This window comes from Enoplosus armatus, chromosome 14 (assembly GCF_043641665.1).
Source record: "Enoplosus armatus isolate fEnoArm2 chromosome 14, fEnoArm2.hap1, whole genome shotgun sequence".
Taxonomy (NCBI): Eukaryota; Metazoa; Chordata; class Actinopteri; order Centrarchiformes; family Enoplosidae; genus Enoplosus; species Enoplosus armatus.
Window position 1 is genome coordinate 7516832 of NC_092193.1, and position 17994 is coordinate 7534825.

The 17994-nt window shown below is 38.2% G+C and overlaps 1 protein-coding gene across 1 annotated transcript; it reads right to left on the minus strand.

Annotated features, from left to right (window-relative positions):
* Nucleotides 1-5309: 5309 nt before the first annotated feature.
* Nucleotides 5310-9690, minus strand: rx2 (retinal homeobox gene 2). Its single transcript, XM_070919341.1, has 3 exons — nucleotides 9408-9690; nucleotides 5994-6250; nucleotides 5310-5747 (listed from the first exon to the last, which is right to left on the minus strand). The coding sequence occupies exons 1-3, from the start codon at nucleotides 9688-9690 to the stop codon at nucleotides 5310-5312; spliced, it is 978 nt and encodes a 325-aa protein (XP_070775442.1).
* Nucleotides 9691-17994: the final 8304 nt, after the last annotated feature.

The window sequence follows — 17994 nt, forward strand, 5'->3', positions numbered from 1 at the left end:
AGTAATTTATTACTTCATGTATTACTTTATTTCCTGACCTAACCTCTACAATTTCTGTGGTGCACTTCTATACAGTACATGTACAAGCTTAGAGCTATTGTTTCTCTCCTCCTTACCTTTAGTCCTCTATCAAGTTTACCAATGATCCACCCCATGGAGTGCGCGCTGGCTTGAAACGAGCATTTGCAGGAATTTCACAGAACCAGTTGGAAGTCAGTGACCTGCCAAAGTGGAAGCCTTTGCTGTACAGTGTGGCCTTTCTCCACACTGCTGTGCAGGTACTGTCCATTCCAAAGTCACAAATGAGGTAGTAAGTTCAGACTAGAAGCAGAGCAAAAAATTAAAGGAATCCTGACATTTCCCTACTTCCTTAAGTTATTCTTAGTTATTGTTTGGAAAGGGAGTAGAAAGAAAGAGATAGATGTGTAATATTGCTTAAAGGGAAAATAAACATTCCTTCCAAATGTCTGTCGAGAAGTATATTTAAGATAGTTGCTAGTTATATTGCAGTGTATTACACAAAAACGCTATAAAGCTATACTATTTAGAATGGATGGTCTACTGGTTGACAAATCTTTCCAGTGGTATATAGTAATGAGGTTATCTTTTGCCCTTTTATGCATTTAAAGTGCCAGCAATCAGTATAATGGCCAGGTAGTGTGAGTGACTTCTCAGATGTTGCAGTTAAATGTAATGCTTATTGAATAACTGATCACCGAAATGCTTCACTCAGAACAGTCTGATTGCTGTTGGTGAATCTAGTCTTTGATATTAACAGAAAATTCCATTGATATCAAAATCACCAATCATGTCAGCAGCACTACAGGTAAATGATACTTGTGTTTGAAAATGTTGTATTAAACATAAATTCTTGCATGCGTTTTGTACTCAGTTCATTCACACATGCACGTAAACCTACAGTATGTCAACATGTGAAAAGAAAACCCTAATGTGTACAATTCTTTAGCAGTCTGAAACTACCACCACTAACAAGAATCAAAGAGGGGAATGGGCAGAAGGATTAATGCTCATAGGACAGCAGTTACTGCATTCACGTGGGGAGGGACCCTGGACTGGACAGGTCACAGGTACATCAAGTTAATACTTCATGTCTGTTCTATATTCACAGGACCTGACGCAGATAAATGGCTTCAAACAGTATGGACAGATCACTTCTTCAGAGGACAGAGCGGTCAAGTGTTCCACCAACATGTTTCTGTTGCCATCCCATGAAGCCAACAACGAGACCACTTGGGCCCACTCTCATACCAGCACCAAAATTCAGGTGAGGAGACCAAGAGAAGAGTACTAGTGAGCAGTTATCTGGGCACCAAATTCTAATTCAGCACTAATTACAGTTTAGGTATAATCAAGCTCTTGTCAGTCACTTCCTGTAAAATTGTGCTTCTGACACGAGACAGGTATTCTGATGTGCACAAACTAATGCATCGCTGTTGTGGCTAAGGATTGAAACAAGCTGTGGCAAAGAGGAACAGACTCAAGCCAGTTGATTGTCTATATTGAAGACAAACCTTGTGTTGCCAGCCTGATTTTCCCTTTGGTTATATTCAGTACTAGCTAATATGGCTTCTAAAGGTCAGTGTTAAGGTTAGTTAAGCATCTATTAGTCAGTTAAGGTTAAGATGCATTACAGGGAGTGAATGTTAGTCAATGGAATGAATGCAAAATTAATCCATGAACATGTGTGCCGGTGCATGTTATGCACATGTGTGTAAGGCAAGAGAGGGAGTGCTGTTTGAGTGACATGTCCTTTTTCTGAACACTGTGAACACTGGGGCGAAGACGAGCAACTGGCGCCAGCCATCAAACACCCCCCCACCCTGTGAGTGATCCCCAATTATGTCAAGAGGGGAAAATGGTGTCCCTTTGAAAAGTGTTCTTAATCAAACCCAATTAATTCCGCTCCTTTACCTTATTATTTCCACCGAGGACCATGTCCCGCTAGTCAGCCTGTTAACTAGAGCCTGGGCCCCAGCGAAGGTCACGCTTGGCCACGCAAAATAACATAATAACGTGTGTAATTAATTGCTAGTTTTGAGTGCGTCGCTAGCAAATTCTGGGTGATGCTACATTAAGTCTTTCTGACAAAGGTGTGGTGAGAGAGGGTTATCACTAAATATAGCACAGTCTAACACTTTTCATCTACATCCTTTTCAGTGATTTATTATGCCAAACTGCTGGGGCATATAAATGGTATGAGTATTTAGCAGTTGCTCTCCCTGCAAAACTAAAGGGTAGCAATTACTGGCAGGGCAGTGAGAGAAATAACTTTATTAGGTGCATTATGTCCTATCCTGGGCAATTATTTTCATAGTACAGAGGTTCTAAGATGCCTACATTTTCTTTGGTTTGATATAATTGTTCTTATTATTATGTTCCCAAGAGTTAACTAAGCCAAGAGTCTGTAAGAAAACATCCAAGGCTCAAAGACTAGTATTAACTTACTGACAAGTCTAAAATAGTTGATATGTACAGTATAGACAGGAAGCAAGTTTCCCTATCTAGTGGCTAAACAACGTCCTTAAGGGTTTGAGCAGCAGCAGTCCATTAAACATGGTAAAAGCTAGGTCAGTATTTATTTTTGTCCTATTTCAAATGTGTATTTTAAAAGATCACAGGTTTTAACCCAACTCATCATCAGTATGTTACTGATGCAATGCTGCCTAGGCAAGCAGGTGGCTTTGATACTTTCAGGTCTTACTTCTTCAGCACTGACACTATAAACGGAGACATCTGCCTTACTAAGACTCAATAACAGTACATACAAAAATATTTCACTTTCTTTTTAAGGTACTATTTTCCCAACAGTTTCTCATATTGTCCTACCTGCCTCTCCTACCTGTTATCAAATCAAATATAATAATCACAACGCTGCACATAGAAGAGTTTTTCATTTTCACCCCTTCCCCTTAGAGAATCTGCACACCATTGTTCCTTTGTAATATACTGAGCTGAACACCTCTCATAAAGCCACTGTTTCAGTAGCTACCCTAAATCTATTTTACTACAGATAGAAACTGTGAAGCATCTAACAGAAGAATCAAATTGATGTCAACATAAAAGAAGAAGTTGACTGTGTCACAAAAAATGGCAGGTGTTGAGTTTAGGTTGTCTACCTATTAATACATTATTGGAAAAGTACTCAGATGCAAAATAGATCTCTATACAAACCTCCATCCAAAAATAAATTGGAGCAGCTAAGCCACACAGGCTACTGGAGGGCAATTAGAGCTTGAGCCCTTGTGGCCTCTGCAGCCTAGCAGGCGGGGCCACCTGACACCCCTGGTTGGGCCTGATGGAGTGGAGCTTCATCTGTCTAACAGCCTGGCAAAGCTCCACAGGCCTGGACGAACACAACAGGCCTCCATCAGGCCAGCTCGCTCTGTCACAGCTTACATGGCCTATTGTACACCAGCGCTCATTAACGGCACTAAGTCATGTTGGTGGCTCACTAATGTGTAGAAAGAAAAACAAGATCCACAATCAAAGTGCTTCTACAGTGGTGCTACTGTAACTTTATTCTGTGTAAAATAAAAGTCACATTCTAAAAACCTGAAAGGACTAGAAATTAGTATATAATGATATCGAAAACTGATGAAAAAAATATTTAAAAAATAATAAACATCCTCACACATTTATAAATGTGTGTTCTAGTAATAAGAAATGTTTTTTTTATGTCTTTGGCTTTTTAGTCCACTGTTGTCAACAGGGATATAACAAAATAAACAACAAAACCTATAAAACTGACAGTGTGAATGCTGCCATTTCTAAAGGCCATGATATACAGATAGTGTTTTGAAATGATGTAAGTGTAACTCTTTCTTACACTGATGGTGTCCACAGGGGGATCCATTGCCAGATCAATTTCCCTCAAAGCATTGCCACAGGACTCAGTATCATATTTAGGTAGGTATTGATAACACTAACTAAAGCATGAAATTGTACTTTGCTAGCCCAGCACCCCTCTGCACACACACCAAATACACACTTACAGTATTAAACACACAAGCAATATCACCATGATCGTATGTCTCTGACAAACACCATTTCCTTCTAGTTGTGGTCCAACAGTTATGTCAGACTTTGCTACTTTCAATAGGTAAGAGAGGCTGCCAGCACCCATTAACTTTCCACCTGCCTTAAGTGAATATTTTGTCAACAATGCATTGAGGTGCATCCGTTATCAATTAGGATGAAGATTAAGATTTAGATTAAGAAATTGAGATGCATAATAAAAAACAAAATTGATATGTTGTGCTGTATCTGTAAATTATAAATGGTGAAGTTTGAGGGGAGGGGCAAAGTTAATCAGGTCTTGAAAAGGGTTTTTTAGGGGCATCTGAGGGCATTCTGTCTGTGGCTGAGAATCCGGGGTTAATCGCTTTAAAAGCAGTAATTAGGTGTTAAGAGGCATGCTTGTCTGTTTAAATTAGCCTCTGAGCCAGATTATGCTCTGTGACTTCCGATAACCTCCCCTATCAGGGCTCAATGCTCTCCAAAAGGCCAGTTTAATGATTTCAATAAAAAGCACACATATCGCCTTTAAACCTAATCAAACTTAAATTTAAATTGGAGAAGTGGTTTTAAACTACACATTTGTGCCCACTCTCAAAGAAACTGTCCAGTTGCTGTCCAGAAATGATAGATAGACAATAGAAAGCCAACCAAACAGATATTCAGGGAGAAAAACCTCTTTGAACAACCTCTTTGTCTGGTTCTGAGGATTTAGATAGCAGCAAATGACCTCAACAGTCATTGATCATTGTTAAGATATTGTGTCTTCAAGGGAACAGGAATATCAGGACAGCAAACTTTTATAAATTTGTTGAAATTTCTCATCAAGTAATAAGTCCAAATACAAAAACGTTGCTACTACTGACCACATGGCTCTACGTAGCCTCTCATATACTACATTGCAGGTTGTCAGTACTGTCTGAAATTGATCAGAAATATACAAAATTAAAGTTGACACCAAAATGTTAAAACATTCATGTTGAAGATTTTCTCTTACTCAAACAAGAGTCTATTCCCAAACCTTTTGAGCTAAACCAAAATAAATGACCCCCAGAGGTTTGGGGCTATGGTTCATTAAAAATTAATTACATCTTTAAAGTGATTTTTTTTTTTAAATCACAAGAACTTCATTTTCAGAGTTGCTTAATAGTGTCAGTGAAAAATATCTGACTCCTTTGGTGTCATGTACCCACTTCGTTGGTACATGAAACAAAAAGCAGTTTGTAAACATTTACGGGAGCAGCTCAAAAATCCGTCCACAGTGCCTCATCAGATCACATGTGCTGCCAGGTTTTATCCATTGACTGAATGTGCTCTTTGGCCTTCATCCTGAGTGCTGCAATGCTGGAACTCCTGTCGTCCTCCATCGGGTATTTATCGTTGAAGCTGGGTGGGCACTGGTAGGGAGGAGGGCCCATTGGCTGCATACCTTGGACCATGCCAGGAGGGGTGTTGAGGAAGCTGTGGCTTGGATAGGCAGGCTGCAGGCCCTGTGGTGAACCCATGAACCCTGGGATCGTATGCATGGGCGTGGCACTGGAGATAGGCGAGGTCAGCCAGGGATCTAGGGGCATCGGGTTGGCCACTGGCCCCACGCTAGGAGGCATTGGGGGACGATTGAAGGATAGCATGGGGGAATCATGGAGCTTCATGGTGCTAGTGTCCATCTTTTCTTGACGTCTCCACTTGGCCCTCCGGTTCTGGAACCACACCTGGACAGAGAGAAATTAAATAAGATGAGATGGTGCAGCGAGGCACTGAGACACAATAGCAAAAATCATGCACCAGAAAATAAAATGTTGCACAGATTGTGTATTTTCTGATACTGCCAATGGGTGGTGCAGAAATCAGAAACTTTCAAATATATTTTGGTGTCCACAATAATTTCCATTTAAATAAACTTTCAACCTTGATAGCAAATAGTACACCATTAAGATATCACAAACTGTATTCCTTACCTGAACTCGAACCTCAGGCAAGTTAACCTTCATTGCCAACTCCTCACGGCTGTAGACGTCTGGGTAGTGGGACTTTTCAAAGGCTCGCTCCAGCTCATGAAGCTGATAGGTGGTGAAGGTGGTACGGTTTCTTCTGTGTTTCTTTTTTGTGTGCTCTTCCTCTTTAATGGTGTCTGGAGACCCCTCAGCAACATCCACTTCATTCTGCAGGTTGCCCATTTCTTCATCACATTTGTCATCGGAGAAAAGGTCAGATTCTAAAATGAAGGACAGGATACATATAGTAAGATGTGTCAGATGTAAGAAAACGTATGTCCATTAACACCTATCAGAGTTGATTTAATAATTTAAACAACCAACGAACCATCTTGACAAATCTAAAGCCAAGGACGTAGGACAGAGCGAGGTGGAGCTAAAAGAGCTATTAAGGATCTTAGAGAGCTAGGACTACTGAAATTTAAAACCACAACAGCAAACCTCTCAGCCAAGGAGTCATTTTAGGGGCAATCAGTTTTGTGCACCGCCCTACCTACGACTGCAAAGTCAAGAGTCATAACATGACATATCGGTGAATCTTTGAAAGTTAAAACCTCAAAGTTTCTTTTGGTTTTCCAAAGACAACTTGGTCGGTATTTATTTATACTAAATAATTCAAAGGTTTTCACACCTGAAGATAATAGATAAAGCATTTCACAGAGCAGCGAGTCACAAAGTAAAACCTTCCGTGTTTTTTATGGACAAACTAAGGCAATGTGTGTGTGTGTGTGTGGCTTTTCAAAAGTCACTCCCCACATTACTTCTCGTGTGTCACCTTGTTTCAACCAGAAATGTGCTTATCTATCTGGACTTAACTGCATGAACACGGTTACATTCCACAGCTTTTCCAAAGATTGAGTCTTTTATTTAATTAATTCTGGAGACAGTCACAAGAATAAAACCTAGAAAATGACTGTATAGTATTCTGTATACTAGTTGTAATACCCTTTATGTCTGTCTTTTATATCAAATAAATAATGAATGCATTATATTTGATCTACTATATGTTTTCTTTTGTCTAGTTTTAAGACAAAGATGTGTTACCAGAAGAAAACATATTTACTTAGATTCGAACAAAAACATGATCAAAAAGTGAAATCTTAACTCTTCTCCTCATGATGAAACAGCTTAATGACTGGAGCCCTTTATATAGTTTGTAAACACCATGGGGTTCGGCATGTCCAAATTACATCACGTCTTTCACTGAATTCTTCCCTTGCAGTAATCCCATAGTAACAGATGCTACCAGTTAAACCTGCGAGTCCCCGCCTCCTCTTATAACAAGGGACTTTAGTTGGCTAAACAGTCATAGTCCAGATTGTGTCTTCCAAGAAATGGATGTAGAGCAAGTGAGCCATGTGTGTGATGCACCAAAGCTCGTTAATCATACCAAATCGTTTAAGGCAATATGGTCAACAGATCACTGGTTTGAAATAATGACCAAGCAGCAATAGCTTTGGGTTCAAGGTAGTTTGTGAAATCCTTAAAGTACGATTGTTTTAAATGAGTGGGGAATGTGTGGGATGATGGCTTTTTATACCCATCAAAAGTTGCTGCCATTTGATGTTTTTTATGTTCTTTGTGTTATTGTTGACCATAATATGATGGCCTCTAAATTAAACATGAAACTCTTGATACATTTTTGTCAAGATGAAAGTTTCAAAGTTTGTCAGGAACCACTCTTGCAGCTCTGTGGTTTTGGAATATTATCTGTCGCATAATCTCATAAATTACAGGCATTAAGCACCTTCATAGAGGTGCGTAGTCTGCCCTGTCAGTCATGCCTACAGAGCAAATTGTGATTTTAATCTCCACTACTGCGTGATACAAAAAATGTTTTAAATGATCTAAATTGAGGTGCAAATCTTGCAGATAGATCTCAAGTTAATTTTCTCTAAGGGCTCATATAAAAGTCTTCAAAATATTGCTTTGGTATACTTAAACAGTGGCAGTAAGTAGGAGAGTAGATGCTGTGGTCAGCTGGGATTACTTACAATGGAACCTGAAAATGAAAACATTTCACAACAGAAAAAAGTATCAATACGTCATAGAAACACAAATCACTCTTGTCTCATAGAGTATTCTACTTCTCCGCTGTCCATCCATTCGCGCTCCTCCATTGGTCAGACCTGCCCTTGGCGTTTGTCTGCTATGGCTGCTGGACTGTCAAGTCAATACACCATTCATATTTTCAGATATTAAGCTTAAACAACAGTTGCATAGCAGGATATATTCAGACAGTCAAGCTTTATTACGTCCTACATATACTTTGAATTGCTGTGTGTCTTGGTTATGTAGAAATCTGTAGTTTCCACGTGTCCACAGGACCCATGTGAATAACATCAGGCCACATTCAGGCATAGACTCTGGGAGAGAATATGATTTGCAGTTTCTTATAGATATGCAGGTATTATTATTCTACATCACTCTAACTATTCTGTTTTTAGCTTTTTTCTATGAAGCAGTCATTTTGTTACCAAATACCAAACCAGCTTCATCATGTCCATAAATTATATATACAGCAGGTGAGTAGCTTCCTATCGTTTGAAGGGTCATCAGACATTAGTGTACAAGTAGTTGTAAAACAAAGTGGATGAAAACTATATATATAAAGAGTATGTATCAAACAACCGTAATCTCTTATTACACTCAAATTTATCTTAGATTTGCAGTGGGTCCAAACTTACAAAACAGCTGTCCAACATCCCAAAGTTACAAAAGATAACTAGTGTGCCAACATCAATGGAGCTTTCTTAAGGTGGAGAGCGTAGGTGTAACTAATTACATTAATCTTGGCTCTTTGCCATTTAGATGCGCCATCGAGATAGTATGCACAGTCCCAGGGCCCTGGCACTAAAACACTTGAATGGAATGTAACCGTTAGTCATATTAGCACTGTAGCTACACGTGTGTGTCATAAGTCAAAAGAAAAACTGAAAGACCTGTTGCAGGGAAGTGTGTGTAAACATTTAATATATTATTATTATTATTATTAATATTTATGTACGTTAAAGATGTCACCATAATAAAATCTCCATCTTTGACACAGTCTATATGTGATATTCTCAGTCTGCACTTTAATGTAGTGCAATGCTTTTCCACTCACCAAAACTGCTGCTATTATTGCTAATTTCTCTACTTTTGTTATTAAGATCAATGTCAGACAACCAAGACATCATCAGAGTGGTTTCTAATACATTGGGAAAACTGTATGGGAGTATTTAAACCGGACATACGAGACTCTGACAAAGTTGGTACAGCTCTAATTCCACTTGTTGACCAGTTAAAGACAAAGTCCCCTGAAATCATTACGATCCTGACGAAATATATTAGAGAGTGTTTGTGCCTGACGATAGTTTCTTTTCTGAAAAGACTCACCATGGAAGGAAGAATGTTGGGAGCTGTCACCCAGTTCTGGAAGGTGCCCATAGGGGTCCGACGCGACCTGCTTCTCAGAGTGCTGTGAGTTTTCTACGTTTGTTTTCTGGCTGTCATCATCTCCTACTGAATGGAGTAAAGGGTCTTGGTCTTTAGTGAATCCCAGTATGACATCGATACTGTGGACCCTGCCTCCACCGCTCGACCCGGCACCTTTTGCCATGTCATAGTTGTCCAGGCAACTATCGTCCACTATTCCCAGGGTATCCATTGACAAATGCATCCGATCCTTTTGAGACACTTTATCTGTTCTTTGTCAGAAAAGAGCAAAATGCTTCCAAGTGAGACGAGGCAGAGCAGTTGTTGTACAGAGCTGTTGTTCTGCTTCACGTGCGATGGAGCAGATTTACTGTGTGTGAGGCGTGAGGGCCGTATCCTTCAAGGATCGCTCCGGTGAAGCTGAATGTATTGTTTACACAAAAGCAGTAAAAACTCACATCTTTGTCTGCAAAGGAATGAGAGAAAAGAAAAGAAGACATGACAAATACAGTAAAGCTGTGCATTTAAGAATAATTGAATGACTTGGGAATATTCTTTGTAGATGGTTTTTACATGTAAGAGTTGTAGTGAAAATTATTAGCAAGCAAGTTCCCTTGTTTACTTGAAATAGCGAGTGAATATTTTCCTTTTTATACCATAAGAAACTTCTCCAAGTTATGCTATGTTAGTATCATTTCCATTACGATGGATAATCACAATCACAAAGAGTCATGTGTTGCCTACACGCAGGCCTCTTTTTCGGCAAAATACTAAAATAAAGAAAGAAAAAAATAAAAGTAGGAATTCAAAAGTGAATCAGTGAAGAATCTTTGCTCTGCACACTGACACTTTTTGGATCAGTGAATATGTTTTGTTTATCATGTCTGGCTTCCATTAGTTTTTACTTTTAGACCTCAGCATTTTGCAAGTTTTTGCACAGGTATGCAGTTAATTTGGTTTAGAATCTTCCCCAAAACGCTGCACTTGGACAATATTTTCATCTCTTACTTGAATACAAATGAGCATTATGGAAACCCATACATCAATAGATGCCATAATTGACAGAATGCACGTTAAGGAATTACATAAAGTAATCTTACCTTCCTTCAGGTTCCTACCACAGGCTACGCTACGCACATGGTGTTTCTGTAGTCCATAAGTAGACGATTGACACTAACAATATCTACTGTAGGCACTTGTTGCTCCCAGTTAAGTCCTTGAAATCCCCTGCACACAAGTGAGCAAAGGACCTACTATTGGAGTCCTGTGCATCGAGCACATGTAATGTCTTTCTCTCCTGACAAAACTCTACTTAACCACACAAGACACCAAAGCTTGTGGGGGAATGGTAGTAAAACCAAAGGGTTTAAGAGGTTTATTAATTGGAATCCTCCCCCTTTAAGAATGACTGACAGTTGTTTTCTGGTCAAGTAATTGCTCCAAATGTGTCCTGCATTCAGACCACAGAGGGAGGCCATTGCTAATGAAGCCTCGACAAAACTTTCTTTCAAAAAATCTATTGTCTGAAAGATAATGGCTTGTACTGAGAGTTTTCTCTAATCCCTTCATTATAGACAATGTAAGGGAGAAAAGACAGAGATGGACTTTTAACTTGAATGGCTACACACTGTAAAGACTTATATTGAAAACACTTTTCATTCAAGTAGGCACTTATTTCTTTATGAGCATTATTGCTTTTGGAATAAACAAAATAAATAATCACTTCTTAGAAACAAAGCAAACTGATTACATTAGATTTTGTGGTGGAAAAAAATAAGCAATGTTATAATGGTTTCCTATTTTGGATTTTTTTTCTAATTGTACAGCATTACAATAAATACTACACAACTAATATAATATTGTATATTGATAATAATAATCACATTTCTGATGCTGTGTTTTTCATGTATATACCAGGGGGACCTACAAGAAGCCAAAAAAGCAGTGTGTTAAAGTACAGGTCTAGAGAAGCAATGTAATGAGAGACAATCCTCTATTTAACATAATTAATTCAAACACAAGCAAATTGTGGACAGCCTTTAAACCTTTAAAAATGTTCAATTGAGACTATAACATACGATCATATTGCCTAATAATGTTTCTAATGAATACATAACAAATAACTGTTTCACGAATAATCTTGTTGCTCAGCCTCTGATAGTTCACAGTGGAATTGGGTTGGGGGCACCAGGGAGCATTTTGTCCTGCAGCCTGCAAGTTTCTCTTTTGCCAGCTGGCACTACCAAAGCTGTGGCAGCTACAGTAGGTGTTGCAGAGATCAATCCCATCCTTAATGAGCCTAAAGACTTCACTAGAGATTTCCTCTGACCTCACTCCGCCTATCGGAAGCTATATTTAGGAGTTTTTTGTACGCCAAACAAAAGATCCAACAGCATGTTGTTGAGAAAACAAATGTTTCACAAATGCAAATTAAGGGGTTTTCCCATTGATTTAAGTCTCATGCATAAACCAAGCCACATCAAGAGCATACTCAGATTATGTTAATGTTCCTTTAACACCCCCACCCTTTTGGGGGTGGTCTTCTTATATTAAGACAATATTGTATTGAAAGTTAGGGTAAGACCCTTGCAATGAAGTTTTTTACCTGGATAATTTTTGCAACAGGGCATTGTTTTTGTCATGACCACAATGACCAAAAATACAAAAGTCTAAAACTAATACTTAATATATATTGCAAGTTCATATTCATAACATTTTTATGGTACTAGCTGTCTGTGAAAGTTCTGCAGTGCTAGCATTCCACGAAACACCATCTTCTGCCAGTGTGCCATTGCTGCCATATGGCGACTATAAAAAGAGTCAGGCCTGTGGGGTGTTTTGTAGAGCCGTCTTTCACCACCTTTCAATATAAGCACAAAAACGAAAGAGCATGCAAAAACATCTTATTTTCTTCACTCATTTATTCATTAATGAATAAGGCACTATCACATTTATGCAGTTTTTAAATGATTTCAGTCAAGGATTTCAAAACAGCAAGGTAGACATTGAAAGGAGCAGTAATTGCCTTAGTAAGCTAATACCATAAAACAGTCAGTGGATTTAGTGGATGATAATTAGTCTCAATTAGTGATGCAAGTGAGAAGATTCATTATGAGTCATTAAGTACATTCAGTTGTCAAGAAATGTATATTTAATAAGAAACAGTATGCACTCATTAAATTATTTTCCCTTTCCCTTGGTTTGAGGTATCACATTCATTTTATAGGCCAACATTAAACCTGGCATACCTGGCAACCATGTTGACACGTCATAGCAAGAAAGTCATAGCTGTAATTAAGAACATTAATGAAGGCTCAGTTCCATTTAAATGTTTTAGTGCGCCAGCATGTACAATGCAAGACTTGAAATGGTATATGGAATTCAGCCTATAAGGAATTGTTTTTAATTACACCTATTTGAAGTAGTCAAAAGGTCTGCTCTTACATTTGTGTTTGGACAGTTGGACTTGGAAATGCTATTCCAGTGTGGACAGATAATGTTTAACATATTCTTAGATCTAATTCAAATATTTTTGATGACCTTTACTGTTTGGCCCACTTCATTAAAGGCTAATATTTATATGAGACTTGCAAGATGCTCCTAACACCACCCAAGTCGTTGGCAAGGGAAATTGATAATCATTTTATCACATTAATATATTAAAGCTGTCCCTCTTTGCTTGTTTCCCCATTATCCTAATTGAGTACAAATTGGTTAAGAGGGTGCAGCATAGCTATCAAGCTCCTTAGTTTTATCAGATGACAATTTAAGCCCCTGAGATCCTATTAGGAAGAAAGCGGCTAATGTTTAAAGGCGCTGTGTCAGCTTACTGGGGGAAAGGGGGATGGTGAGCAGCAGGGGGATGACAGGGAGATGATGGAAAGGGAGGGTAAAATGCTGAGAGACTGGTCATGTGATCAGCTTGAGCTGAAATGTGAGGAACTCTGTTACATCTTGTACAGTCGTAGAAGTTCCGGTTCATGATCATTTTGTGTGAGCCAGTTAGAAAAAATATTTTCTTATATATATATTTTTTTACTTTTAAAGAACTTTAAACCTTTATTCACTAAATGGTCTAATTAAAATTTTATTTTGTTCAAAATTTAAAATGTCAGTTTTGGATATTTCACATGGCTATAGAAGTAAAAAAAAAAAAAAAGGTACATTTTTTATCATCTAAAACAAGTAATCTAATGTGGCTGTCAAGTAACAAAGCGGACAAATAAGTATCAGGTTAAAAAGTTAAATACTAGATTGAACAGTTTGTCCTACATATAATGTGTTCTATAGGTACAAGCTACTCAAAATCTGTGCACATACAAGCCACATCCAGGGACAACGAGCTGTACTGTAGTTGAAGTGCATCCTTGATGGATGTACAGTAAGTTCATGAACTACCTTATTTTTAACCCAGTAAAAGTAAATATTTTGAGCACTAGGGTATTTACAGGTATCTATTAACCTTTTGGTCTGTCATAATAGTCAAAGGAGTTAACCCTCCCTCCACTCATCAAGATTAGGACCTTCCTTGTGTCCCTCACTTTAAGTCCAACTTAAACCCTTTTAACACAGCTGATGAGCGAATGCCCCAAAAATAATCACTTCTTAGCACTTCAAAGACTGTATATTTTATATTTTAAGAGATTTGGATGAAAAGCAACAATTTATCAACTGTAAACAAAGCGAATTAGTTCTAACATAAAGATGGCAAAGGAAGTAACTTAAGATCCGTGAGGTAGAGAAGGCCTGCATAGCTAAAATCAGTTTACAACTGTAATACCTGCAAAAGAGGAAAGATGGATGTTGCCTGACAGAAATCATTAGCCGTTAAATGCACATTGAACTTGAATGGTCACTTTTCCTCTGCAGTCTGCTTTATACCCGTCACTCTGGCCTGGGTTTTGGTTTTCAGTGTATCCACACTCCATATTTTGAAGTTTATTGAGGAATTAATCATTGGTCTCCTCCTCTTCCTCATCTTAGTCCACCATTTTGCCAGTCCTCTGGCAGGTGTCATCTCAGCCATCTGAACTGTTGCAGTGTCTTGAACACTCTGTAGAAGACGTAAAATATTATTACATTCAGATGATGAGACCATCTGCGCTTTCTGAATGATCCAGTTGTGTTTATGTTAATGTTGTTTTAGATGGTGGCAATGCACATTAAATCTTACAGTCCTGTGACACCAAAATGTTTTGTACAGTAATAAAGGCAGAATGAGTAGGATTTGTCCATTGAGGTTCATTAACACAACATTCATAGTTGGCCCCTCCTCCCCGGCTTGTAGCTTCCAAGGTGCTTACGATCCAGCAACTGGTCACTATACGTTTTTATAGAGTTCCGCCCTCACACCCTGTGTGCTGTTTTTGGTTAGGGGCTACTCACCTGGTGTCCAAAGGATGATGCCCAGAAACATCCCAAACACAGCAAAATAAGAAAATACAGGAAGAGGGTAGAGACACCGCCACACACGTCTAGGGGGTCATAAGTGTATCCTAGTAAGCAATGCCATGAGCCAGGATACACAATACCACACCCTTAGAAATAGCATACTCAAATGAATTACAGTTATGAATCACACTTGTGCTTTTCCTGCTATGATATGTCAACATGTCTGCCATAAAAAGGCCTTTTTACAAAAAAACTGAATTTCCTACAAAATAATGAAAGTAGCACAGGAATATTATTAAGTAGAAGTACTGTTATTTCCATTATTATTATTGAGTAAGGGTATAATTAACTTTGGAAAGTACTCAAGTAAACACGCGAAAGTAGCTCTTTTGTAGACTGTGTCAACTGACAGTTGCAATGGCCTCTGCAAAAGTAGCTGTATTAGCATGTAGTATAATAAATGATAAACTTCATTCTAAAAATGTTATGAAAGTAGAATTATTGAGAATTATTCAGCTAAATAGTCATTTTTATCTTCGCAATCCATTAATTGTATAAATTGTATGAATGTTGTTGTGCATTTGAATGTGTCCCATATCTCTGTATCCTGTCTGTCTTGTGTCCAAGAGGCCTAAACCCAAACAATGTGTCCTAGCATAAGGACAGTGTATTAAAAGGTTAAAGGGGAGACAAAGAAGCAGGTGGCTTTGAGTAAAGCTTTCCTTAAGGATCAGTGTCTTGTCATTAGCAGCATTACCACATTAGAGTAATGTTGTTAGCAAGGGAAAACAAATCACACCAGGAATGCCTGATCAGAGTCAATAAGATAATTCTATGAAACATTATCTTAATAATCTGATCAACTACTCACATTGCACTGTTTTGATTTGGGTAAGAAAGCTGTATACCTGTCGTCCCCAACTGTAAATGACGTGTGGATCTCTGCGTGGATGTAATCGCTCTCATTTTCTCTCATGTGCTATTCTACACTTTTTCTCCTCTTCTGCTTGTACTTCATCCTCATTTTATTCACAAAGCTATGAGGGAGGGCTTGTGCTTTGTCTTTTACAACTGAGTACAGATTGACCTGAATTTTGACAAACTTTGACAAATATGTGTAACAACCACAAATTTGAACATTTCACCTAACTTTGCCTTTGTGCCTCTGTGGTTACCTTTTAATTCAGTGTTTCATAAAGGGTAAAGTTTTGGTCCTGATTTGGCTTTGTTTAATGTAATCCACATTTGAGTTAGACTGTGTGAACCAGGTAGAAAACTAGACATTTGTTTTCATTAAAAATTTGTAGTGAACAGTTTGGTTTATCTAATTTAAATAAGGCAGAAAAAACAGTTACGTATTCACCTCCTCAATCCAGATTTATGTGTCTGGAAAAATTTAACTTGACCGTCATTTGTGTTATAAGCCCACGTCTATGTAGTAATTCTGTAGTGATGTCTTCATCAGTACTATACGGCAGTTTCCATATTGGTACTAGATTTGACCCGTGTCTATTTAAGGGTGGTCTACTCAGGCCCTGACCCTTTTTTAATAAGATTAGCTGCACCAAGAGCTGCGGCTTGGCACAGATCCGCGGTTACTTGATGTCTTGGCCAGTCGTGCACTCCTTCACCTTATTCCCTTACACTGCCATGTCATCAATACACAAAGATCATCTCAGCATTTACTGAGATATTGTTTTGTGCTGAGTCAAAAACACAAACCAGTATCAATTCCTGCTCCAATGAAATCACAGAAACTGCAGAAGGCAAATTTACTGAACTCAGTCAGTGAGTGGCTGTGACCCAGCCACAGACCTAGATACTGTTTCTTACATAGATTAAATTAAATGACGACTTGTATCTTATCCTTCTGTTGTCTGTTTAATTAGTTTGTTTAATAAAAATCAAAAAGGGGCTGTGAAACAAATATTTCCTACTTTTACCCTAGCTCAGATGAAGGATATAGCTTGAATAATCTTCAAATAAAATGTCTTATTAAACAACAAGAAATGACTGACATGTCTTATTCAGACTGCCACACTTTAAATTGCACAGTGAGACCTTAACTCCATTACTGTTTGCCTTTTTACTTAATTGAAGATAACTAACACATCAGCATTACCTGAGATGGTAAGGTGATTAAATAATTATTGTTTTAAAGCACACTGGCTAAGAGACGTGTTTAATGGCGGCTTCTTGAAACCAAGCCCTGACGAGTTATTACACACAGAGCCTAATCTGCTTCTCTGGCTAATTTGAGCCCCAAGGAAATAAACCCCCACCCAAAGCTACCTTATAAGCCTCGCTCGCATCCGTTGATGTCACACATGCAAACATAGCCACACAGGAAGCGACTTCAAACTGCCTAATTCTCACCCACACACTTGTACATTTTGGGATCTGATTATAACACACAACATTATAATAGATTATGTAAGACTTGGGTTTAATGGATGGCTCTCTGAAAGCAGTATGTTACTGTCCAGATATCAAATGTGATGAGATATTAGAAAGCTATAATAATGGGGTTAAATTAGTGCATGTTTACAATTACAAAAGAAAAATAAAGTAAGATTAGGATCTTGTTTTCATCATTTTAATGATACCTTTATAATCACACTTTTTTAGTTTAAGGATATACAGTCACAACTCAGTTTCTGTGTAACAATGTTAAATCTGGGCGGGAAAATACTTTTCTCTAAACTGTGTGGTAATATGACTGTAAACTCAACATCACTGACAGTGTCAATACTCAATACAGATGTAGGTTTCTGTGTAATAACCATGAATCATAGCTGGAAAGTGCAAACCCAGCTGTTTCATTTTACTGTAAGTGCTACCAGCATGGTCCACATTGCAATAGCACCCTGTGTCAATGGATGTACTTGGTCCAGATTCAAATGTGGACGTTTAGAGAAGAAAGAAGGCTGTATACCAATATTATATTATTCCGTCACTGTTATCTCATGTTTTGTTTTGTTTATGTCTGTGTTTATATCTGTGGCTCTGACACAAACATGAAGTGGGAGCCTACCCTAAGTAATACTAATCACACCTGCTAATCCCTGCTTAATGGATATGTAGGTCATATTTTCTCTTTACAACCACTTTCCACTCTATTCAATAATTCAGTATGAAACAATCTCACATTAATTAT

What these genes read in the sequence shown, in the direction of transcription:
- rx2 (XM_070919341.1), bottom strand. Translation starts at nt 9,690, where the DNA reads ATGCATTTGTCAATGGATACCCTGGGAATAGTGGACGATAGTTGCCTG. An exon ending in CCAACATTCTTCCTTCCATG is followed by an intron (nt 6,251 to 9,407) that starts GTGAGTCTTTTC and finishes CCTTCATTTTAG; the next exon opens with AATCTGACCTTTTCTCCGAT. An exon ending in TGCCTGAGGTTCGAGTTCAG is followed by an intron (nt 5,748 to 5,993) that starts GTAAGGAATACA and finishes CTCTCTGTCCAG; the next exon opens with GTGTGGTTCCAGAACCGGAG.